This window comes from Orbicella faveolata, unplaced genomic scaffold (assembly GCF_042242905.1).
Source record: "Orbicella faveolata isolate gen_17 unplaced genomic scaffold, um_ofav_v1 contig_47, whole genome shotgun sequence".
NCBI lineage: Eukaryota > Metazoa > Cnidaria > Anthozoa > Scleractinia > Merulinidae > Orbicella > Orbicella faveolata.
The window spans coordinates 13,571,082-13,596,169 of record NW_028301577.1 but is presented as its reverse complement, the minus strand read 5'-3'; the positions used below and the strand labels follow the sequence as shown (position 1 = coordinate 13,596,169).

The 25,088-nt window shown below is 39.8% G+C and overlaps 1 protein-coding gene and 1 pseudogene across 1 annotated transcript; one reads left to right on the top strand and one right to left on the bottom strand.

Moving 5' to 3' along the window:
• Positions 1–434: 434 nt before the first annotated feature.
• On the bottom strand, positions 435–25,088 carry LOC110054296 (uncharacterized). The gene is made up of 16 exons (XM_020760677.2): positions 24,893–25,088; positions 24,143–24,255; positions 19,909–20,015; positions 18,695–18,793; positions 17,218–17,316; positions 16,759–16,814; positions 16,112–16,182; positions 14,913–15,216; positions 10,737–11,011; positions 9,323–9,515; positions 8,382–8,479; positions 7,012–8,127; positions 5,782–6,038; positions 4,702–4,848; positions 2,612–2,917; positions 435–1,955 (listed from the first exon to the last, which is right to left on the bottom strand). Exons 1-16 carry the CDS (start codon positions 25,011–25,013, stop codon positions 1,787–1,789), a joined length of 3,531 nt encoding a protein of 1,176 aa, XP_020616336.2. The 5' UTR covers positions 25,014–25,088; the 3' UTR covers positions 435–1,786.
• Positions 20,113–23,796, top strand: LOC149097243 (zinc finger protein 862-like; annotated as a pseudogene).

Genomic DNA, 25,088 nt, shown 5'->3' with positions numbered 1-25,088 from the left:
ACAATCCCGGACAAAAGTGGGACAGCTGAGCTGGATCACGTATCCCCCATCCCCCCTAATCAATGTTGGAAAATGTCGCGTTGTTTCAACAAAACGGGAAAAATCACCTGATTATCAACATTGTAAGTAGGGGGAGGGGAGAACTTGCTTCGTGTCCTAACGTTTTTGACTGGGATTGTCTGAAAGAAATGTCACACCTCTCGTTGTAACAAAGGTTGGAGGAAGAGGGAGTTGTACCGTCTCGCGGGGTACAGCTAACCAGCGCTACCAAAAAGAAACAGCTTGCAACGACAAGTTTTACCTGACCTCAGCCCCTAAAGACGGTGGAGCGAAAAAAGGAGGGGCTGGGTGCAAGCATTCGTTGTGCACCCCAACTAACTGAACACTGGAACTCGATAAACCTTACCCGGGGTTAGCGAGAATTCTGATTTCACTTTTGTAACTTTCGGTTAAGTTTTCTGTTTTATTGTTTGCCGTTCAATTTTAAGTTTGAATAATCTAAAACTACACAAAACATAAGTGAAAAACATATTTATACTAGAAAAATTAATACGTCAGTTTACTTTTAATCCTGGGTTAGCGTAACCCGGCTTCCAAGATTCACAGCAATAAGTGAAACACGCGCCCGATAAAGTATAACTTAAAGCGTGAAAATAATTTTGTTCGATCTTTTTTGGTACTATAATATTTGAAGCATATCAGTTATACAGGATTTTTGTATCATCTACACTTCTGTCAACTTGAACAAAAAAAACAAGACCAGCATTCCCCAATACGGTCGAATAAACTAGCTCAATGAACTATTTACTTTTATGGCTCTTTTATAATTCTGCTGTAAATTAATGCGTGTGCAGAATTCTCTTTTTCAATTTGGGCCAGTTTTCCGTTTAATATAAATTGCAATACTTTTGCATGGCTGGCTGTTTTTGTTTATATATCTCACTTAGGGAAAATGTTTTCCTTTACTCGCCCCTGGCACTATTGTCCGTTCTCACTTTGTCGTCGCAGCAAATTCAAGGCGTGGGTTTAACTTTCTGCGCACACATTTGTTTGCTTTTTCCCATTACCAACGTCTTTGGAAATAGTGCAATATTACTACTTTCACTTCCTCATTCCGTGAATTTTGCCCCTTCAGTCGGAATCAGGTGGTTAGTGTGAACTCTTCAAGTGTTAACTTCACAGTCAGAACTATCCCATTTCCTTTGCTGCTAGGGAAACACGAGACGTCTGCAGCCCCAAAGAAAGGTGTCTGGTAGTGATTCTAGATCCCGCCCAATTGTCAAACTTGAAACAAACAGTTCAGTTGAAGCCAGCGAACAGGTTTGAACGATCACTTCGGTCATTAATTTACGTCGTGAATCTCTTGGCACTCTGTTCAGTGAAGGGACAGCATGAAAAAAGCCCTTTCATCAACTGTTTAACCGGGTCCGGTTTTAGGATTCCCTCGTGCTTAACTCGCAAGCAGTCGATGATTAAATTACCAGCTCGTATCCTTGTTACATTTTACCTTGATTGCTTCTTCTTGGCGTTCAAACAGAACGGAAGTGCTGACGCAGTACAGATGTTCTGCCATTTCGCGGCACCAATGTCTTTACGTCACAACGAACCAGCTTTTCTTCGTAATCATTGCACACCACCTTGTCGCGAATAGCAGATCACAATCCATTGGCGTAAGTTACGCTGTTGATGGATTAACTCCTCGATGAATGCTGTTCGAGAGTCCGTTTTTCAGTGCTTTATCCACTGCGATATCGGCCAACACAAGACTCCGTATGATAACATGTTGTTAACCCCAAGGTTTTGTCACAGCAAACATGACCAGAGCCAAGAATATTAGAAACAGAGACAGTGCCAAAGCCTTGTCACGTGGTTCGCCTTGGTAAGCTTCAGTCAGTACCCAGAACAGCTCCTCCTTGCATACATCTCTGTAACATATTCCACTCTGATCCGCAGTCCTGCGAGTAACAGGAACAACAAGCGTCAATTTAAAGCAAGGACTTTGTTTTTCTGAAGGCGCGGTTGCCTCATGGTTAGTGCGCTCCGGATCGAGCGGTCCGGGTTCGAGTCCTGGCCGCAGTTGTGTTGTGTTCTTGGGCCAGACATTTTACTCTAATAGTGCCTCTTTCCACTAAGCTACGTAAATGTTTACGGGTGAATTTAATGCTGGGTTAGACATAGACAGAGACAGATTTTTTAGGATAATTTTGTCTTACGAGGAAAGGCGCCATGAGGTTAACCCTATGTGAAGCACCAACGTGTGAGACAAGGCCACACCACAACACCGGAAACTCCGTGCCGTACTCCTTGCGATGAGAGTGTGAGTTCTTTAACGTCCCCTGCTAAACATGTAACACTGAAGATGAAGGAGACGGGGCCTACGGTTTATAGTCCTTATCCGAGAAGACTTAAACGTCTAACCATTTGCAGATGCTCATGTTATTAAAAAAGGCAGCACGTTCTCCTCAGTCATTTTAAGACCATGAGAGTTGGTCCGGGGAGGGTAGAAATACCTCTAGTCGCTTCATACCAGAGACAGCGGGAAGATAAGCGCCGTTCTGACGGGCCACTTGGCTCGTATAGAGTCTTTACCATTAACATTAACCGAACTCACCTTTTGACCCGCTGAGGCTTGACGGCGGGTACTTGAACGAAAACAACCGAGCTCGTGATCATAAAGTGCTGAAAACGAGGGGCATACTCCCTGGCTTCTGTGCCGTTCACATTGGAACTGGAGTTGTGTTTGGCTGGTGTTACAGATGAGTTGGTTATACTAAGGTTGATTGATGAACTGGCAGCTGTTGGAGTGATGGCTGAGGGACTGGGTACCACCTGTGTAAAGCTTGTGTCATTTCCAGAAAGAGAGCAACTCAGGCCGTAACCGCTGACACACTTGAACTGCCAGGTGCTATACCGGTAGCTGGTATGAGTTAACAATAATATGCAAGTTTCTTAAAATAAATTATAGAAAGTCGACCTCTACCAACAACTGATTGGCTGATACATTCCGTTATAATCAAGAGATAGAAATGACATGTGTCTTTAAATCAGCTAATGCAAACGTAGAGGCGGTTTGGGAGAGTTCGAAATTTATTGTAATCTGGAGCCACAAGTGAGAGTTTACTTGATGAGTACATGAAGTTTACAATCAGTAATATCGTCACCAACAGTGCACCGGTTACGTCATAACTGCGCCTAGTTCAGATCATCATAACGACCACAGCGAATTGAAGCACAAGTTATATGATCAGAACTTCATAGTGACCAATCAACACGTTTGAAGGTTGAGTTAACAAAGTTAAGAAATTAGTTTTGACTCAATCTATACGAAGTGAAAGATAACTTGTCTTCAAACAGAACCGGCCGCTAATTATTCACAAAATTATGCGCGGTAAGGTTGCCTTGTATAATAATAGAGTTTTAATATAATTTCCAGAGGTGAATATAAGAATTGGACATTTTGATTTGTCGAAAAAGCTCATCATATGACGCTATATTCACCCCGCTAGAGCTTGGTTACTAAGCTCGTCATCTTTGCCATCCCGGCAAGTAAACATGGCAGACAGTTGCTGAATTTAGTTTTCATTTATTCCAAAGACATCACTCCAAGCCAGGATATTTGAAAGGGTGGAGAATTTTCAAAATGACTGCTGTCGCCCTTGGACCAAAAATCTTTTCAAGAACTCGTATTCAACGCTTTTAAGAATCGTAAATGAAGTGGTTGCGTCGATCGCTAGCAGGTCAGATCGATTGACCGAAATTTAGTTTTCTTCAAACTAAAGCTACTCATTTTTAGGCGGTGATGACAACTCTGAATGAAGCCAACAACGATAAAACAAAGGTACCGGATGAATTCTTACTTATTCCTAGTGTACCCAATTAATTTTAATTCGTATTCTTAACTGTACATTTTAAATTTCAATACATTGTAACGTAGTAGTGTCCCCAATTAGCTTCTGAAAGCTAAATACCTACCCTGACACTTAAATAAAGTTATTATTATTATTATTATTATTATTATTATTACTATTATTATTATTAATTTTTCGTGGTGTTTCGCTCGTTTCCTTTACTGCGGAACTCGATGAGTAAATTGATTGACAGTCGGAGTACATGTAAGCTTATTAGGGAGTTAAAGAAAACCACGACGACAACGACAACGGGAACGTCACTGAACAAAAGGTTTAATGAGCAGAACAATGGCTGTGCACGTGGTACATTTCTTTGCCGTCCTCTGCAAAACATCAACGTGAAATGACCGAATTCTGCCTTGTCTGGAGAACGTGAACGACAACGGCTAATTTTTGAAATTTATATTCCGTATTTAACACTGTGTTCCATATTCAGTTTCGAGGTAATTTTGACCGTGAGAAGCAAACTAAATGACTTTAGGGTATCGCGAGATTCGCAGGTAAAATATAAGTTCATTTTTTAACCGACGTTGTCCTCGGCGTCGCCGTCGTGGTTTCGTAAACTCCCTAATTATTAAAACTACGGCTGCATATATGCACACGAACAATTGCGTCTGTGCTTTTATGTTTTAGTCCGTTATTTTGTAGTCCTTGATATTCACCTCTGAATATTATACTTAAACAATTATTCGTCTCAGGCTCAGTGAAGATTGGTGAATATTCACCAATGTTCTCTTTGGCATTTAAAAGCTACGGGCATTCTACTTTCGGCAGTGATTACTGTGATTTTTACCTTATTTTTGTTCCCACTACTTCCATTTGAGGTACTCCTGCATATTGACCGGCTTCTGTGACAAGCATCTCAATTACCAGCCCGCTTGGGATTCCAGAGCACGTTCCTTGTTCTGAGGTTAAGCCTGAATTATTGCTTCGCGATTCACTAAAGAAAAGCAAATGAGGAGGCTTTTGAACTGTATGCTCTTGGTTTTATGTTTTTTGACTAGTAGTTGAAAAATATAAATCGTATCTAGATTCCAGGCATCTCTCCATGTCATAGATGTGTCTTCAATATTTAGCTCTTATTAACCGAGCAGGAGGTCTGTATGGGAGAACATTACCGGTCTTAGATGCCGGTCTAGATGGGAAAATCTAGACCGCTTTCAATATCGATTTCAGCCAATCAAATTCGTGAATTCGGTAGTTCCCAGTCCTTGTGAGACAGAGCCATATAATAACCTAAAATACTGATGTTGGACTTAGCGTCATTCTTGAAAAGTGTAACCGACTAGTATGTTAAATCAGGCACCTATTTCGATAAGGGCAAAGTCAATCTTACGTTGTTGTGTATCTTACATGGCTCGTCTTTGACATAGTTGCAGTCGTAGTGGGGGGACGTGAATTTAGACCACGAGCGCGCAAACTCGAATCATCACAGAAGCTGCCACACCGAAAAGGGAAGGTAGGTAGATAAAGTCTGTCTACGAGCCTACTGGTCCATGAGGCCGGAGCTTATCCCGGTTTCTGTAGCATGAAGCAACCAGGAATATTTCCACTCTCCCCTGGATGGGATGCTAGTCCATTGCAGTGCTACCTACAGCATTAAGTTCGCCGGTACCCAATTATACACCTGGGTGGAGAGAGGCCTTGTGAGAGTAAAGTGTCTTCCCCAAGAACACAACACTGTCCCCGGCGGCTGAAACCCGGACGGCTCGATCCAAAGTCCAGCACACTAACCATGAGGCCATGACGCCTTCCGTGCCATTAAGGGTAGGATAATTACAAAGGTACTAAAGCAATCAAAAACTCACCAAAATAAGATTTTTCAGGGGTCCTTATCAACGCTTCAAACAATGAGGGACAGACGTAATCTCACCTTATTACTGGAAGCCAATCGTCGGGAAAAGCCAGGTCAGCGTTCCCAGTGCGGCCGACATGCGTGGCTTGAACCAGACGAGCCTGATTGGTTGACACCATTTCCTGTAACGAGGAACAGTTGTTTATGTCATCTAATGATAATCTCAGCAAACAGCCTGAAAATGAATTCTCGCCATAAAGGACTGGGGTGAGAGTTGAGCTCGCGCACAAGCTGTCAGAGCCTGGTGACCAGAGTTGGATTTTTCCAGCTGTGACCTAAAGGAATTAAAAAACAAACATAGAGAGACTAAATTCAAAGAGAGAAATGATAAGCAGGGGAGTAACGTCTACGTCTAGTTATGCATTACAACCATCCAAAATCAAATAAGTTGTAACCTTCTCATGTTTCAGCAGGCAACAATAAACGTGTGTAGAAGCAATTCTCCTATTAACTTTCTTTTCTCGACCAATCAGAAGTGCGTATATTTTTTGGAGCTAAAGCCCTTTCCCCGCGCATAGATAAGTTTAATTTTTATACGGTAATAGAGCGCGTGTTGTTCCTGTTGCCAACTCTCCGCTGGTTGAGAGAGACCTTTGAGATACCAAAGTCTGCACAGGTACGTCATCAGTCGGCAATTAACTGTGTCGAATCTCATTGAGCGGGAGAGGAAGAGCGTTTACAGAGATCATGCTTCTGTTTGTATGATCATTCACAGGTAGTCACCTAAGTTAATTTGCACTAAAATCCCATGCCAATTGTCCTAAATTCCTTGACTTTCCTTGGAGAACAATTTTAATACAACAGAGGTGTCAATCTCTTTAAATTACACGCGGATAACAGCGGAAAACCACACGGACCTATGACCTCTAACGGCTCTACTCTGGTGAAATGTCCTCCTAAAAACACAGGATTATTGCTTAGCAAAATGTTCAAAGACCCCCCTATCGTACCATACAAAAGGGGCAGATCCTTAAAGATATACTAGTTCGAGCAAAACTTTCAAAGCGGCTGTTACACGTGGATAGGAGTTGTGTAGGCCTGTCACCCCATAGTTATCATATACGCTGATTACAGCCGGAACATTCTGCGCAACTTGCTGGAATCACAAAAATCAAATCCTTCCAGAAAAATGCCGACCTTTCCAAATCCCGAAATATGTATCAATATTGCAAAACTGACGAAACTCGAGCGCAAAATATCTCATGCTATGCTTCAACAAAGATTGAAGGAAAGGAGCAACGAACTTACCTGTCCTGAATTGTTCTGCAGGCGACCCAACACTGGACGACCACGCACATAGCCTGGGTTCCCTGAACGCTGAAAAGGAGTCTGACTGGCACTAGACGAGTTTAGCGCTGACGAGTGAAGAAACTTCACAGAAAAACTCTGGCTGAGAGTGCTAATGAAGTTATTAGATGTGGCGAGGCCAGAATTGGCTTTGATTTCTGGAATTTCAACGTCTCCAAGCGTCACTTTCGCCTGTACCGCGTCTACTCGTCTTTCACGCCATTTAAATTCGTATTCGACTTTGACCACCACATTGGAGCAGATTCTTGTTGTTTTGTTAAAAACTGGCGCCGGTGGCAAAGTCTCACCGTCATCAAAATTGCATCTTGCCGGAGTTTTATTTTCCTGTGTGTTTCTTTCAAAAAATGATGAACTGTTAACAGAGTCTTGTGATTGAAGGCTTGCCTCGGAAACATATTCGGCAACATCGGCACAGTAATATTGTACCTCTGTGGTTGATATCTCGGGTATGCCGCCAACAGTGTCATTAAGTCTGCCCTCAGCTAGCACTGCCGGGGGCAATGGGCAGGCGGGTCGACTGAGTTTATTGGGCATTATATAGTTCAAAGCGCTCCAAGGTGACTCTGAATCACAAAAAGACTCTTCCAGCTCAAGGACACAACCAGAAGAGACGTCTTCCAGAAATCGTACGGCTGCATTCTGCAAACACAAGCCGTTGAAAAAAGACTGTGGTAGATTAAGAATGCCAAGTGTTGCTCTTGCATAGTTGACGTCTTCAGTATTCGCAGCAGTTTTGATCGTTGTCCCTGCAGAGTACAAGCCACCTGAAAAGCTCGTTTGTCGTTCCTCGCTCTCGATAAAAGCGAAAACTTCTCTCTTTTTCTTATCAGCCAGCGTATTGAACGAAGTAGCATCCTGCGCTAAAGGAGGGGAGGTGAGATTGTAGAAGTAGCCAATCACCGGGCTGTTGTTAATGGTAACACAGAGAAATGGTTGCCAGTCTCTAGAGTCAGGCCAGGAGGCTTGGCAGCTAAATTCGAAAAGCTTCTCTGACGTGGCGCCTCCAAAGAATCCTGGGATACAAGTGGAGGTCTCGTTTTCGAAGTCAGTACAATCCTAATAAACAACATGAAAGAACAATGCACCATTACTCAAGCAACCCAGATGGAAGGAGCTGCCGATACGTCAAACAAACCTTTAAGCCAGACAACTGTTTTAAGGCGACACATAAAGCGGACTTTCTTTTGAAAGAACCGGCCGGATATAACTTGATTGTAGAGACTGTCATTTCGTTGTAGTGTTTCCGGTTCACGGGGTTTCTTACAAAAATAGATCAATGTATTATGACATAGACTGTTTTTTGGTAATACCTCGTCACAACAACAGCCTGTGTCGCAGGAATTTTCCTTCAAGTCACACGGACAAGTCAAATCTACATCAGAGACCAGCGTGCTTTTCCTTGTTCCACCTACAAACAGATGTTTGAATGAATGCTTAACGATTACTATTTTCATTTATATCAACATCATTTACCGTGTTACGAGTTGTTCTACCATGTATCCGAGCTGGACCATCATCTAACTATTAAATGTATGAAGGTCTGTACACGACTGCTACACTCTTAGTTATCAGCTCTCAGCTATCAGATGCAATCTCAACCCATTTCTCAGCTGTCAGTAAAGGCGAGAAAAGAGGAGAAATCGTTTATTTAATTAATACAAGGTAAATTATTGTTTGATGGGGAGTTCCAGCTTTTCCCGAAGCACGCTTTTCTTCTCTAAAGTATGAAAACAGCAACATTTCTGAAGCCTATTGTGCTTCGTGGGCAGGCAGACATTAGGGAGCTTAAGCAAACGACGGCTTAATGAGCAGAACAATAGCTGTGCATGTGCGTTATAAATCTTTGTACATTTCTTTACCGTCCTCTACAAAACAAGAACGTGAAACGACCGAGTTCTGCGTAGTCTGAGAAACGCGAACAACGACGGTTAATTTTCACGTTTTTAGAGCCATTGGCGTACTCAACAGATCTAGACAACTGCGAATTTCGCTGGTAAAATATAGGCTGCGTTGCTTTGGGGTGATCTAGATCAGGATCAGTGTGACCTTGGATCACTGATGATCACTGATGATGTGATCTTGATCCGGATCACCCAAAGGAACGCACCCATAAATTCATTTTTGACTAGGCGTCGTCCTCGGCGTCGCCGTCGTCGTTACTTAAGCTCCCTAACAACACAAGAGGGTAAAGTACTCAGTGCCCAGCTCAGTTAAACGTAGTTTATCCCGGTTTCCCTATTATTTTACTTACTCGTTATACTACTCCAGTCTATAGGTTGAAGTTTACGGAGTTCAACCCAAGTGAACGCCACCGCTGACTCGTTGGCGTACCGAAGGCTCAATCCCGTATCTTGACCGCAACACGTGACTCGCACCAGGCTCTGTGTGCGCCATGCAGGACTTCCAGACAGCGTCAAGCTTATTGTCTGGAATAACTCATCTTTCTAAAGAGTGAAACAAATTTCCAAATGACATGTTTTAATTCTTTAACATTTCCTTTTTCTGTGGCTGTTTTGAGGTGTTCAGATATTCAGATTTTAAGAAGAGAACAATTTCTTTTCAACAATATGTATATTTCAGCAATTTTGAAAAAAAGGAAATTGTACATTTATTGCGCTACAGTCAAGGAAATTCAAGCCGAGGGCTATTTAAGTTCAAACTAAGTTCTTACGCTTCTGAAGATGCGTGTTGTAACACACGAAACGTCAAGTTGAATATACCATGTGTAATCTATTTGTTATGTTTGTTACCCCTGTTTGTTTTCTCTTTCTCCTGAAATTGAAATGGCCGAAAAACAAGAATGTTTATGAAGTTATTACAACTTATGACAACCTGGCTGGGAAAATTTGAGTTAAATAAAGGTGGGTTACTTTTCATACCCTGTCAACTATAGATCCCAGACGTCTGTTCAAATTACTATTGATCCCAGAGTCTGCTGAAATGGCCTTTTTTCAGTCCATTGCACGCACCGTTGGTTTCATTCACGGATTCAAAAAAGTGATCACGTGATGACGAATTTTATGATCGTGTGATGAGTGGTGAATCTCCTGCTGTCAGGAAAGGTGCTTCTTAGTTTGCTTGCAAGTTTGTTGAGTTTCGCACTTTCTAATAAGATACAGTAAGAGAAGCAGAGAAGAGTTCGAACGATGTAAAATCCATCGCATGGATAAGATTTGTCTCAAACTTGATACTTGTGAGGAATTTGCAACAGCTGTGCTGCAGACTGTAGCCAAGAGATGTTTGTCATCAAGTGATCACTTTTTTTAATCACGTGAATGAAACCAACCGTGCGTAAAACGGCCTAAAAAAGCCATTATGCACATTCACTGATGGTAAGACTGCTAAGTTCACTGAAAGCGAAAAGCTCAGTTTAAATGGCAGCTATCAAATTGTATTTGAAAGCGTATTATAGAATACTTCTTCACATTACTGAAGAACACTTGGTCAAATAGAAATGCTCTTTTTTGGGAGCAAAACATCTATCTTGATTCTGCGAAGACACGTGTTCAGCCAAGGGAAGATTTTTGGAGCAATCAGAGTATTTGCTGGGTAATGAAGGTTTCATCTTTCTGGGTGGTGGCACGACAGTGTAGGGGAACGGTCTGTAAGAGTGTTAAGGATCTGCATGTATCATGTTCTACTTTTGTTATCTACGGTCAACAAACCTGGAACTGTATGTCTTTCTTGTCGAGCTTAATCTCCACAGTAGTATTAGTAAATGCAACTTGGTCTCTCGGGGAACCGAGGCAAAGCTCCGAGGTATTATCCAGTTGAGCCCCAGGGGGAACAGTATCCAGTGAACACGTGATGTCTACAGTGTTCTCAGCTAGTTCGTCTAGAACCAGGACCGCGCTAAAACTACCGCTAGGTACCCGGATGAAACCAGCTGGAGGGAGAATCCGTAACGGGGCAACATCCATAGCAAATGTAACAGGAGGCCCTGTGAGGGAGGGAACAGTTACAACAGCAAATAACATTAATGTACAGTGATATTCACGGATGCGCAGCAAATAACAGGTCAACAAGTGACTTTCCACTTTAATTGGCTTCATCAACTCATAGTTTTGAATTTGTTTTAAAGTATTTAGCTCTTATTAACCGAGCAGGAGGTCTGTATGGGAGAATCTTGACCGAGGTCGGGAGTACAGACCGAACGCAGTGAGGTCTGTACACACGACCGAGGTCAAGATTCTCCCATACAGATCGACTAAGCTCGGTTAATAAAATGTTTATTATATGGCAAACAAGAGAAAATTAATTTGTTTAATGTAACTGGTTTGTACTAGCTGACATTTTACTTGCGAACGGCGATGGGCTGAACTTAATTCTGCCGAACTCGTCCTTTACTTTTTTCCCTCATCAGGCTTCGCACTTCCATAATATGGATATTTTCTGGAACTAATATTTTGGAAGAAAATAGTCAATATTTTTGTATTTAGTTTGCAACTTTTTCACGGCAAAATGTAATCGGTCAAGATGCCCGTCTAGATGGGAAAATCTAGACCGCGGTCAATATCGACCTCAGCCAATCAAATTCGTGAATTCGGTAGTTCCCAGTCCTTGTGAGACACAGCCATGTAATAATAATCAGTATTACCAGGAATCATAATCCAAAATTAAAAATTACCTTTCTTTCTGAGGTTTTCGCCTCATCAGATTTAAGACCCTCTAAGGACTTGACGTCTTACAACGTTTTAGCTCGAAAGGGTTCTTCGTTTTGTAATAAAGCACGTTTGAATTTCCAAGCTTTTGTGTTGCATAACATTAAAGTGGGTCAAAACATGACTTAACTGAACAGTTCTTGCACTAGTAGAGTACAGAGTAATAACTTTTTGTTTCAATAGCAAAACTCAAAGACAGATGTTTCTGTTAATTAAGGGGCACCAACATGGCGTCTCCAGACAAAGCTCTTTAAATCTGGGTAAAACACTTTCCCACATAACGCGCGAATGAAAAACCGCACAGACATAAATTTTAGCGAGGTTGATTATGTATCAATCATCTATCACATCCCAGATTCTTGACTTTATTTTTTTTAATGGTTACGACTCTTATTTTCGATGAAAATCATAAATAGAGGAAATCACCGAGTTTGTATCCAATCTACTTTAGCCACAGGACTACCAAGCTCCTTGGGATCCGTGAACATTTTAAATATTTTTCACTCAGTGGCGTAACACAGTGTAAATATAAGAGTTTGTATGGGAATGAAACCAGCGTTTACAGTAGTTCGAAATATGGCCAAGAAATTATACCCTTCTATGTGCCCCTTGCCGTTTACGTGACGTTTTGAGGCCGTTTCAAAGCGATTATACAGCAAGTTTTAGTTTCACTGTTTTCCTCTCTTCGTTGAGAAGAAAACAGTGTAATACAAATGTTCACGGCTCGCGAGGAGCTTGGGAGACCTGTGCTTTGGCGTGAGTATTCCCGTCGTTGAGAAATACATGTAGGAGGAAATAACACTGCGACTCAGAGGTTTCTATGGATTGGATGTTCCATTACACGCATTCCAGTGCAGCTGACCCGGAAAGACGGCACGCTCGTCAGGAATTTTGAAAGAACCACTAAAAGGAACCAGAATTTCGTTTTGTGGGTGTGCCTTAAATTTATTTTTACCCCAAAGAGGAACGACTTCTAAGGCAATACATCAACTGACAGTGATATTACTTTTGGCTCGCTGTGGATATCACGATTATTTAAGTGTTACCCCAATTGCCACCCATCGCTAATTTGTACTCTTTGATGACTACCAGCAGTACCCCCATCATTTTTATAGGAGCCCACCTTCCCCCCCCCCCCCCCCGCCACCGAGACAGCTTGGTGCTCTAAATTTAATAAGTAAAATCACGAAGCTGTGATGCTTTACAGTAATGCAACGGTTTGTTTGATCTTACCTGAATATTGCTCAGATAAACACAGAATAAGGACAAATTCAAACAGCAAGTTGGTTTGCAGCATCGGGATGTTTTAGTTCCCCGGGTTTAGTTCATAGTCAACGACGTTGAACACTTAAGGTTAACGTTTAAAATTAAGACAGATTTAAACAAGTCCACCACATTGCTTCTTTCACTACTTTCCTTTCCTCGGCTCAACTCCAGTTTTTAGTGGCAGAAATTTCTAATTCATCAAACGCTTTCGATATTTGACTCGCTCTATCGAACAAATACAACACCGAAAAACATGGACAAAGGTTAATCTATTGTCAGTGAGTACAACGAGACAAAAAGGAGTTAAAGTTTAGAGCAGCTTGAATGAAGTGAATTATGAACACCCCAATTTAAACAAACCAAACACAAATACTCTGACTTGTCCACAAGCCAGAGACACAAATATAATACTTCGCCTCTACTTCTATCTGTTATTCAAACAATTCTTTTAGTAATGCTTTTCAAAAAGCCTTTTCATGAATACAGAAGATTTAGACTCGTTAACGAGTCAGACAGGAATTTTAATCATTTTGATAGTAGTGAATGCAATAAAAGCACTAGCTATTGTATTTTCTCTGTCAACCGTTTCTCCTCAATCTAATTACGAAATGCCAATACCAGTCAAAATTATGCACATTCTGATAGTACTTTCATGAAATTATATGGGAACTGTTTTTGTTACCCAGCCGTGTATGTTTATTTAGCTTAGAAGGGAAAAACCAACAAGCCACAAAAAGGTCAGCTCCGATCACAAGATGCAGTTTCAGAGCGTGAATTCAAATGATAAATTAAATCATAAATAAAATCAAAAGACAAATTAATCAAAGTGTCATTTTGCCAGTTATATTTCATTCTTGCATAGCGCAAGGGTCCACGAAGAGAACAGGCGGTGTAAGAAAGTAAAGGGGTTGTCGCGATACGCCAGTGCAAGCGGTAATTAATCACGATAGACGGCGCGTATGAAGCGTCAGGACGAAGCGTTTATCTCGAATATGAAGGCACAGCGTTTATCATCCATTGTTCTTCAACCATTCCAATGGTCTTTTTGATATTTAAAGGAGAGAAAACATTTATTCTTGGTTTCAGTAATTTCAAGATAGCACTTTGGTTTGCACCTCATGGGCTACATATACAATGTACTTTGTTCACTCACACCCACCCTCAAGAGTTTTTTCCTTGCTTTGGTTTAGATTTTCTTCAGTTCTGTTCGGTAAAATGATCCAATACTTACAACACACAAAATTTGACTGAATAAAAGCTCTATGAAGAACAAATGAGGGGTTATGAAGACATTTAACTCTCTGTAGCGCAACTTGATTTTCGTCATAAAGATTATTCCAATGAAGTGGAATAGCGCAAAACATATATGAAACGAAACTCGAGATAACCATGAGGTAAAGCCGGAAAGGTAACATTAATTTTTTGTCTCTTGCCACTAAAGTCTCGAACAGCCAAGAAACTATATTGAAATATACATACCAAACAATTTGATTATAAGTTCGAGATTTCTATCACGCAAAGAAATCGAGAGCAAGTAATCTAATTGCTTAGTAAAAATCTACCAGTCGTTCAAAACTTTACCTAAATCCTCTTCACAGACACGCAAAGAAGCGGCGGTCATTTCGTTAACAAGAGTACACTGCTACGCCACTCACTATTTATCACAGAATAGATAGTGAGTAGCGTAGCCAATCACAGAACGGTATTCGTGATAGAACGGGAATTTAATTATCCATTTGCATCGAAATTTTCCTCCAAAACTTCGGAAGAACGAAAAAACGTCATTTCCTAGACGATCTCCAGCCACTGCACACTAATGGCTGATAGTGTTCAATGGCTCAGCCAATCAGATTACAGCATTTGCATTAGTATACTAGTAGAATTCTACTAATAGTGGATATAGAGTGTGGTTACCTGCAGAATTGTTGAACCAGTACTGAAGTCCACTCCTGTTAGGAGAGACACTTCTCCGCCGTCTCTTCTTAGCACCACCTCCTGCCACAGATGCAGATCCACTTACTGCCAGTGAACTGAACGCCGAGGCAGCTGTCACAGTAATCTGATTCACACTGCTTGTGACTTGATGACTTCTGCTTGGTGAGATCCGTGGGGTTGAGGAGGAGGAGGAGGAGGACACTGGTAGTGCTGTGACATTGGAGGACTGTGCTCTGCATATCACTTGCACAGGACTACCGACAGACACTATCTCATAAGGAACCTGCAATAAAGAAACAAATAAAAGACAGGCTGCTAAACCTATGCTGGGTGGGGATGGGAGGAAGAGGCACCCAAGGAAAAAAGTGACTGGGAGATCAGAGGGATTGGGGTATGAATTCTATTATATTTTGTTGGCAGGTTCTTTTGGGGGTTAACTTAAATATCAAGTTCTCACATCATACAGCTTATTTGACAAAAAACATTTTATATGTGAGGTAAAAAACAAAAAGTCTGTATACAAACCAAGTGGCTTATCAGGCCAGCCCTTATGTCTAGTTTCTGTAGCATGAAGTGACTAGGAGTATTTCTACTCCCCCCTGGATGGGATGCTATTAATCTGTCATTAAACTCAGCATTAAATTCATCCATACCCATTGATACACCTGGGTGGAGAGTGACACTGTGAGAGTAAGGAGTCTTGCCCAAGAACACAACACAATTCCTTGGCCAGGACTCAAACCAGAACTGCTTGATCTGGAGGTGAGTGCATTAACCATGAGTCCCATCTATGGGGCACCTCCTACTTATGGGAAGGAGGAAGGGGATACTAAATAAATTATCCTAGCTTTACTTGCTACTTTCGTTCAGTAGCCCTCCTGAGGATCAGGATTACAACTCTAAAAAGTGTGATAAATAATGTATAGGTCTAAAGTCAAGAACAAAATAATGGGATTTCCGAATCAAACAAACTTTGCCCGGGACTCCAAGCAACAATGGAACTATTCCTGATGACATTACAGTGTACAGTGTAGCTAGTCCAACTGAAGGCTAAACACTACGTGAAAATTTAGATAGATTATCAAATAATCTCATCAATACTCTGTGTTCATGGAAAGAGGGTACTCCATCCAAAAGGCATAAGATACAAAAGTGATGAGTCTCATTTAATTAAATACCTGAGCTGTAACAGCATCAACACCAACCCTTGTCTCTGTGAGTTTTAACTGTAGCACCCCTGATGTGTTTCCTATGAAGACCAAAAATTACACATTTCACACAATAACACAGGTGAAAAATCTTTATTCATGCTTGCCGTACTTCTGTCTATTCAACCTAGAGACACTAGTGGCTTGTACGAAACAATTTAATCTCTATCATGATGTGACTGACTTTCTTCACTATAGAGATGAACCACTTCTTTGGTGTCTTGCATGCATTCCACACAACTCATTGTCATATGTTTAAATTTGATTGGAAGCTTTGCAAATTTGCTTTTTTGAATCGGAAATTAAATGTCCTTTTATCTGTTAAGTCTTTATTATGGTGATTTGAGCATGGCTACATCAAGTAAATCAATGGTTTTCAAACAGATGGATATAAGCCGTTGAAACTCCTGCAGACAAATTATTTACACTTGGACGTCTCCAGTGTGATCTTAACTTTTCTCATCAACCAATTCCCATATGCCAAGACTCCCACTACATCCCCAACCCAGGGCAAAAAGCCTTAAAAACAAGACTTACTGGGTAAGAGAGGAACCGACTCATTAAAGACCCACTTAACAATTCACTTTTTCTCAATCTGAAAGCTGTAATCTGCTTACCAACTGACTCAACAACAGAACATTGAACATCTACAGGCAAATCTCTTATCCTCTCACTGTAGAATAAACAAAGTGTGATTTTAACTTTTTTATTAAAAAAGTTATATAGTCTTAGCTTGTGCCTATAAGACTTGGACTGAGGTAGATTGTCACTCACCCACTTGTACCAAACACTTGAATGTGCTGTTTTCCCAAAGTACATTCTTGTCCATTAGGGGCATGTTTCAATAGTTACATGACTGTACAACTCCAAGGGATTTGCTCACCCCCCAAAAAGTTCATTTTAGGTACTTTGGGGGTTGAATTAACACCAATGTTAATTTTGGACGATCAAGAAAGGTAATTTGGGGATCTCCTAAATTTTGAAATTTTTAGGTTGGTTACAAAAAAGCTAACAAACTGTGATAGCTAACTGTGCTTAAAATAAATTTTTCAACTACAGGGTATTATCATTTTCACCTGAATTGTACTTGAAAAGTTGATTTGGGAAGATACTTGTGAAGCAAAATAACATCTGGACATACATGAAGAGTTGGTGCTTTAGTTACACGTAATGACCTAAAACACAGGCAGAGTTATCATACATTATCAATCAAACAGGAGTAATCAGTGAAACCTTTTACTACCTAGTTGTATTGGGTGCATATCTATAAAACAAGAATGATCATCTCAATATAATAGGCTACATTTTTGCACTGGTCAGTTAATTAATAAACTCAACTCCAGTAGATGAATTTGATAAGAAATGACTAATTTGTGTTTGTATTTTAAACATGAAGTACATGAGTTAACCATGAGTTGAGAAAACTTAAATGACTAAAACACATACAATAACCACTTACTCCCTATCCAGGATAACATCAATATTAATATAAATTTATTATACATGTATTATATAATAAATTGTTATATTTTCTAGAGTGCCTCCATGAACACCATGTACTTTTACTAGTTAATAATTATGAGTTTACACTAAGCTGCCCCAACTCAAGCTGAATCCCCTTTAACTAAATTTTCATAAATGGATGACCAACAAAGAGTGAAATGTTGAATATTCTTAGTGACCATGAAGCTGCTATATGTCATTTACAAGATGATTGACTGGGAAAAAGGTCAGATCACCACAGGATTGTATTAAGTAAAGATGTTGAGTTAAATTACCAGTTCGTTTACTGAGTGTAAACCATGCTTGAAGCTAAGATATGGAAAAATCCAATAAGTTCTAGTGATATGTTTCAAACTCCACTACCGGTATAGGTGATTGAATGAACACGATTGTTATAACAAGGTTATGTCAGGAAAATTAAGAAATAATTTAGTATGTATCTTTAAGTTGTGGAGTCTAAAAAGATTGCTGGTTCCGTGACCTTTGCTTGCCCATCTATTCTGGTTGTAGATCAAGTCTGTCAACCCTGGTTTTCTCATTGAGTACATACTACCTTTTTTTGTCCAAGGCAAGAATTATTGTTTTGGATTGATTATTTTAACTTTGGTGCTCTCAAATTCTTTCTTTAATTGTGTAGCCTAATGAATATTCAACAGAAACAATTCAAAAACAACTCACTTCATAAACCTCAAACACTAAACAACAAAACAATCCCATGGTCTTATCTTAGTGCAAGCTGTGAAAGTTTTACCCAAGACTACCTTGCACACCTCGCTGTTCAACCGAGATTTATTCTCTATTATCTATATTATTCCTTGAATATCAACATCATTAACTCCTTATTCATGTGGGTCTGCTAGAATGCCTCCTTGGGTTTTGGCTTCTGTAACACTGTGGGGCAGTAAGGATGGAATACCACTTTGATTTATAAAACGCATTTAAATAACTTTTGAACCACTGGTAAAACAAATCAAAACATATTTTAAAACTTGCACCCTCATGTTGTCACTTAGTTGGACATGAGTAAGTAGATAAGAAAAAAATAATTACCCATTGTTTCCCTTTGATTCAGAAAATGTGAACTGTTCGCTGTTGCCATCACTCTGACCTGAGCACTGGATTGTAACAGCCCTACCAGCTGATGTGATTCTGTCAATGCATCATAAATATTTATTTTATTTGTTAGAAAACAACCCTAAGAAAATATGCAAGCTGACTGGTTAAAAATCGTGTTTCTATAACTTGATAGAAACACAGAACTACATGTAGCAAGAGCTGATGACGTAATGATGGCATGAGCAAAGGGAATTTACATTTTGATGATCAAATTAAACAAGCTGTTTTTCCTTTTTTCGTTGCGGTGTTTTCTAAAAGAAATAGAAAACATGTTCTCTGTGTTTCTATCGCAGTTATAGAAACACTCATGAAAGTTTGGGAGAACTCGAAAAAGTTGTGGAAACACTCGCCTGTGCCTTGTGTTCCCACAGCATTTCTCATTCTCCCAAACTTCCACTTGGGTTTCTATAACTTGATAGAAACACGGTACATGTTTTCTATTTCTTAAACATTAATCAAGAGAGTTACATGACTGTATGAACAGCTGATGCCAAGTCAAAAAAATGCCAGTACCATATGTGCACATTTGTATTGGAAAAGTGAAGAATTTGTAGCAAGATGCTTCTCTCACATTATGCTGACAAATCTCATTGAAACAGGCATATTTTACTCATTTCAGTTATTGACATTGATTGGTACATAATGTATTTCAGTAGCTTATAAATACATTGAGGTCCGTGCATGTTCTCACACCCAGGAACAGACTAGTGTGAACAAAGCAAAGGGCTACAAGTGCATATTGCAGAACAAACTGTATTATGAAAGTATCTCTAATAATTTTCATATTTAACATCATTCTTTGCACAGACAATACCTTACAACCCTGACAACAATGTCACCAATTTGGCCAGATGGGCATCTAGGCGTCCTGTGGACAGCCACTTATTAAAGAAAATTGTTTTATTTTTCACATGTTGTCTTATAAATTGTTCATTTGAGCAGTCCCTATAACATATTTTGGATGCCCACTTTTCAAATCCTGGCTAAAAGCCTGATTGTCACAAATGCCATACTCTGGTGATCCTATGTAAGAGACCACCCATAGTTAAAAGGGAGAACAATGGTCACCCTAGGGTGAGTAAGTTGGACACTGAATCAAGGAGTTGATGGAAAGTTCTAATCTATGATTTGCTGTAGTTAATATATACCTGAATGTAACATCCACCTGAGTTGTACCAACTGGGGCTGAGGTATTCCTAAACTCTACACTTGTTAGGCCAGGACCAGTTTCCAAAACACTGCAAACAATTGTGACCTGAAAGTAGTTTTGTTTTAATTTAGACAGGCAGTTAAAAAATAAGTACTCTAAAAATTAAGAGAACATTTTTTTTTATATTTAGAACATTCATGTTATGGAGTGACTCTTCAAGTTTTTAAGCCTCCTTCTATAATTTTACACCTCCACTGCTCCCCAAGATACACACATATGTAGTTATTCAAGATAATTTTTAAGTGGAAAAGCAGCATTATTTGACTAAGTTACATCAATTGTACAATTTGCATCTCTTACATAGCTCTAATGTACATCTATCTTGAACACCAGAAAACAGAGATCCTGGTACAATTCACAATTTCTCCTTAAACAAGTCCCCAGGGGTATAAGTGGGTTATGGCTAGCACGAGAATCTTAAGGCAACTTGTCCAAAACCTTACCAGGGATAAGGGATACATTATTAGCCTTTAGAAAATAGCCCAAATAAAATAGACATGCTGGCTGGTTAAAGGAGAAGGTCACTCCAAAAACCTTACTTTTTTTGTCTCTTGATCTGGGTGAGAACTACCTCAATGATCATGCTTGTCAGAAGTTTGTTTTGTCAGCAGCGAGTATAATTCGTGATGATATCAAAAGTATTGTGGCCAAGAACCATTTTGTTGTTGAACAAGAGATTGTTTACTTGCATTATATCGATTTTGATTTCATGGCTATTACAAGGCTAATTGAAATAGTACTGCTTGAGAAGGCAAATGCAGTAGGAATTTATGTACAGCAGCATTCAGAAAGGTCTAGAAACAGTAAATCTGAGTTTTGAGAAACTTCAGCCATGGCTCCAGGACCCAGCTTGGTGTGTGCAAATTTTGATGGTTGCAATGTTATGCTTGGTCAAAGGGGAGGGGTCATTAGCCAAATCAAGGAAGTTATCCCAACAGCTCTTGGAACTCACTGTGTTGCCTATAAACCTGAGCTGGCAGTCCTTGATACAAGCAAATCTTGCCCACAAATGTGTGGTTCCAGAAAAAATCCATACCCCCCCTGCACGGAGGGTCACGGAAATTCCGAGGGGTAGGGGTGTCTGACATAGGTAAATTTCCGAGGAGGGGGGCTACTCAAAGAGTTTTCTTTCCAGTGGGTGTGAAATGCAATTGAATGAACACTATTGTACTTTCCCAATCGATTCAGGTAACTAAACCAACAGAAATGTTCCATCCATTGAAATAAGCATTCAATTCTTGGTCATATACTTTCCATTTTTCTTCCGACGTAGTACGACAGACGGGAATCTTGAGCATCGTGTTTGTTGGACATGAAGTTGAACAAAATGCCGACGAAGAGGTGGAGCAATACATGAACAATGATGATATTTTATACTTTGAAGGTTGTGCTGTACTTAGCTTAACTGCAGCTCAGATGCTTTTTCCAGCATTGTTCTTTGTTTATTTTGTTTGATACTCGTATAAAATTATTCCCCGTTTCGGACTTGCCGTAACTAGGTTATCGCATATTTTCATTGTTATCCGTGTAGTTAATAGTTTGCTAAGTGAGCAAAGTCAATTCAAAGCCATTTGTCTTGACCTATATGTAACTGTGGACAGCGAGGAGCGTTGGAGCAGTAGCCGAGATTTCATTCAGTCATTTATAGAATGACTGAGTAATGCGTGTTTCACGTATGACATGTATGACAAATTAAAAAAAACTAAGGCATAAAATGATTTTACTATCATTTACAAACTACAGAGACAAAGCGTATGACTTAATTGATGTATTCATTTGGTGAAAGGAACAATAAAGCGGCATTTGAGAAACAGCTGTTTTGAAAAAATGTTGCATGACAACTTAACTGCGTGTGTAAAGTAATTCGACATGTTGTTTTGACCATGCATAAATTAAAACTTCAACTGGGTTATCTGAGCGAGCTTTATGTACGTTTTGAGATTCTTGACAGTATGAAAACACCTTTTAATGACGAAAAAGTCAGTGGCTATGCCATCTGGGAGTGAAGCACTTCTAAGTCAGTTGTTTATTAGTTCAAACACCGGTTCAAACATTCTAACATGACATGAAGGAATGCGCCGCGTCTGCAGTCTACCGTGAAAGAGTATGTCTTCATCTACAATGTAACTATAAACAGCTGCGGTTAAATTTTATTACAATTAATATTTCCGAGGGGTAGGGGGGCCTAAGTAGAAAAATCATGGAAATTCCAGGGGGTGGTGGGAGTACCGTGAAGCCCCCTGGAACAGAAAATCCTGGTGGGTGGGGGGTCATACTGAAAAAAACTCTCCATGGGGGGGGGGGGGGTATGGATATTATCTGGATCCACACAATGGCAAAATTTGAGAACACACTGAAGGGAATATTTAATTATCATCATTTCTCTCCTAAATGCCAAAGGGAATTAAAGGAAATCAACCATCTTTTTGAAACCAAACTTGCTCATTTCAGTGTAGTGAAACAGGTTGGATGGCTGGCAAGCAAGGAATGTGCTGTTTCTGCACTGAAAAGAAATCTGGCTACTGTGGTACTGCATGTTGAACATCGCCACACTGAGGGAACAAGGGCAGAAGATTCAAATCGAGCAAAAGGCTACCACATAGAGATCACATCAGTCAGCTTCATCAAGATGTTGTATTTTTGCTTTATTTCTTGCCAGTCATTGCAAGGCTTTCAAAAATTTTCCGGAAAGAAGAATTTCTTACTATATCTTTAAGATTCAAGATGTTGTTGAAAGAGCAGTCATTGAGCTGTCTGCCCTGAAACTTCATCCAGCAATGAACATGAAAGAATTTCAGGAAAACTCAATCTTAGTGAAAGAAAATTTGGAGACATAGAGCTGACTGGCAATCAGGAAAACTTTGTGAGTTACTGTGATGACCAAACCACAAGAGAACTCATTGAGAACACAATCCACTATACAGAACAAAAGCAGTGAAAAACATTTTTATAAAAGAAAAATGAATACTGCTGTTAACTTTTAAACCTGGGTTAGCGTTAACCGGCTTTCGAACAACCCGGCCCTAGTCTAGCAACTTGAAGGAGGAGCCACTGTCTCTAATGACAGTGTTTGACTTTCACAAATGGCCACTTGGGTCTCAAGAATTGGGAACATTTGGAAACGATGAAATAAAGGAACTTGTTTGTGAACACCTGGATCACTTCTTTCTGCCAGAGGAAAGGAAGCAATTCCTGCAGAGTGGATTTTGCTGAAGCTTTTTGTGCTTTCACTGAGAACAAATCCATTAGTGGATGTTTAGTCACTTGTGCTAAAGCAGAAGCCTTCAGCAATGAGTCACATTCTCAAGTTATTAGAGTACCTCTTGGTTGCAGGGTTGTTATCAGAAGCTGAGACCTGGGTACCAGCACCCATCTACTTTGAAAGGAATACCCAGCTTCTTTAAGTGTGTCAAGTACAAAATTGAAAAACAAAAAAGACACACCTCAACCTCCAATAAAAATGAATTATTCTTTGTGAGTTGAATATTACCTTTAAAAACCCTTTTTTGTCAATTACCTCGCATCTTTTTCTTTTGCGAGAAAAGTGCTTTTTGGCGGTTGCACTTTGCATTCATCGGGCCTTTCTTTTGTGAAATGCCTTTGCTGTTACATAACTCTTGCAGGTGACATGTTGCAGGGCATACTTTACAAAATTGTAAGAGGGTGGAAAGTGCTACTTCACTGGGAGTTAACTTGGTGAAGAAGTAGCTGAACTGAGCATGTGCAATGCAGCTAACAATTCTCACATTGAAAGCTGATGTTTGAATGACTTACACTGTTGCGTTTTCAAAAGAAAATTTATTTCAAGCATTGAAATGAATGGCGGTACTCAAAATTCAGAAGTGCATTAAATGGATGTTGATATTTTGTAAGTTTCAATTTTTTGGTCTGTGTGTGTGTATTTAAGCATAAGACTGTCTCACATAACAAATGTGTACTCACAGGGCTAGAGCTCTCAGGTTCTGGGCGAGTAAAGTAGCAATACCAGCTAGCTCACAGCCATAAAGACTTCAAAAACGTCTGCCTGCCCTATGTACTTGGAATTCCTGTCTATAGAATCCCCATTCCCTCAAGAATCCTGAGATGAAACCTGTGGTATGGGTATGGATATTTTCTGGACCAACCCAATACATTCTACAGTATTATCATTAGCTAAAAAGGGTAAAGCTTACTGGTTCGGAGTTCACTGCTTCTGTGAGATCAACTTGAATCTGTCCTTGCTCCTGATTCTCTGGCACACTCAGTATACCATCCTGGAATTCTACAAGGTTTATATTTACTTCCCCTAGAATTGGAAAGTAAGAAGAAAATGATAAAAAGACATCTTAACTTTACAATGTCCATAATTGTTTTCTTATGTAGCATAAAACAATAAAATTCTCTGTTTCAAAATTAAAGTTGTTAACATATTAAGTAGAATAAATTTATGCTATTATCATCTCAACTTTCCAAGGAGTATAATGCCTATTGGTATTATGCAAAGTGTTACAAAAGATTAAAATGAGATGTTTGCACTGGGTGCTGCATTCCTGTCGCCAGAGCTGCCTGTCCCTCCTAGCTGGACAGCCTGGTGAGACCATTCCATAAGCAAAAAGTGGTTCTGAAGACACACGATTTGATTAACAGGGATCCTTGAACTAAGTTTTTCATCCACAAATATGACTTGTGATTTACGCTATACATTTTTATTACGTAAATAAGTAATCTTACATCTAAGCTCAAGTATAATATGCCATTGGCTTGTTTTGTACATGCAAAATGTACAAACGTGATTGAAATATTAAGACAACCAGTTCACAAATCTGCCTTCTCATCCAAACGCCTCCCTTAGTTATTGCTTACTACTTCAGTTTCTCTTACGGTTTTAAGAAGCTACAGTTATGGGCTATAAGCTTAACTATTAAGAAAATCTCTCAGCTTACCTCCATTGGCTAACAATACGATATAATTGGACACAAAGGTAAATACCAGAATTAACGCCCTAGTTTTCATTATTTCGACTGTTACTGAACAAATTCTGACTTTACAGAGCAAAGAGTACATGCAAAGAGCACATGATTCCTAAAACTGTTGCCATCGCCATCTTGAAAACAACTCTCCAGGAAGTACGTCATGTAT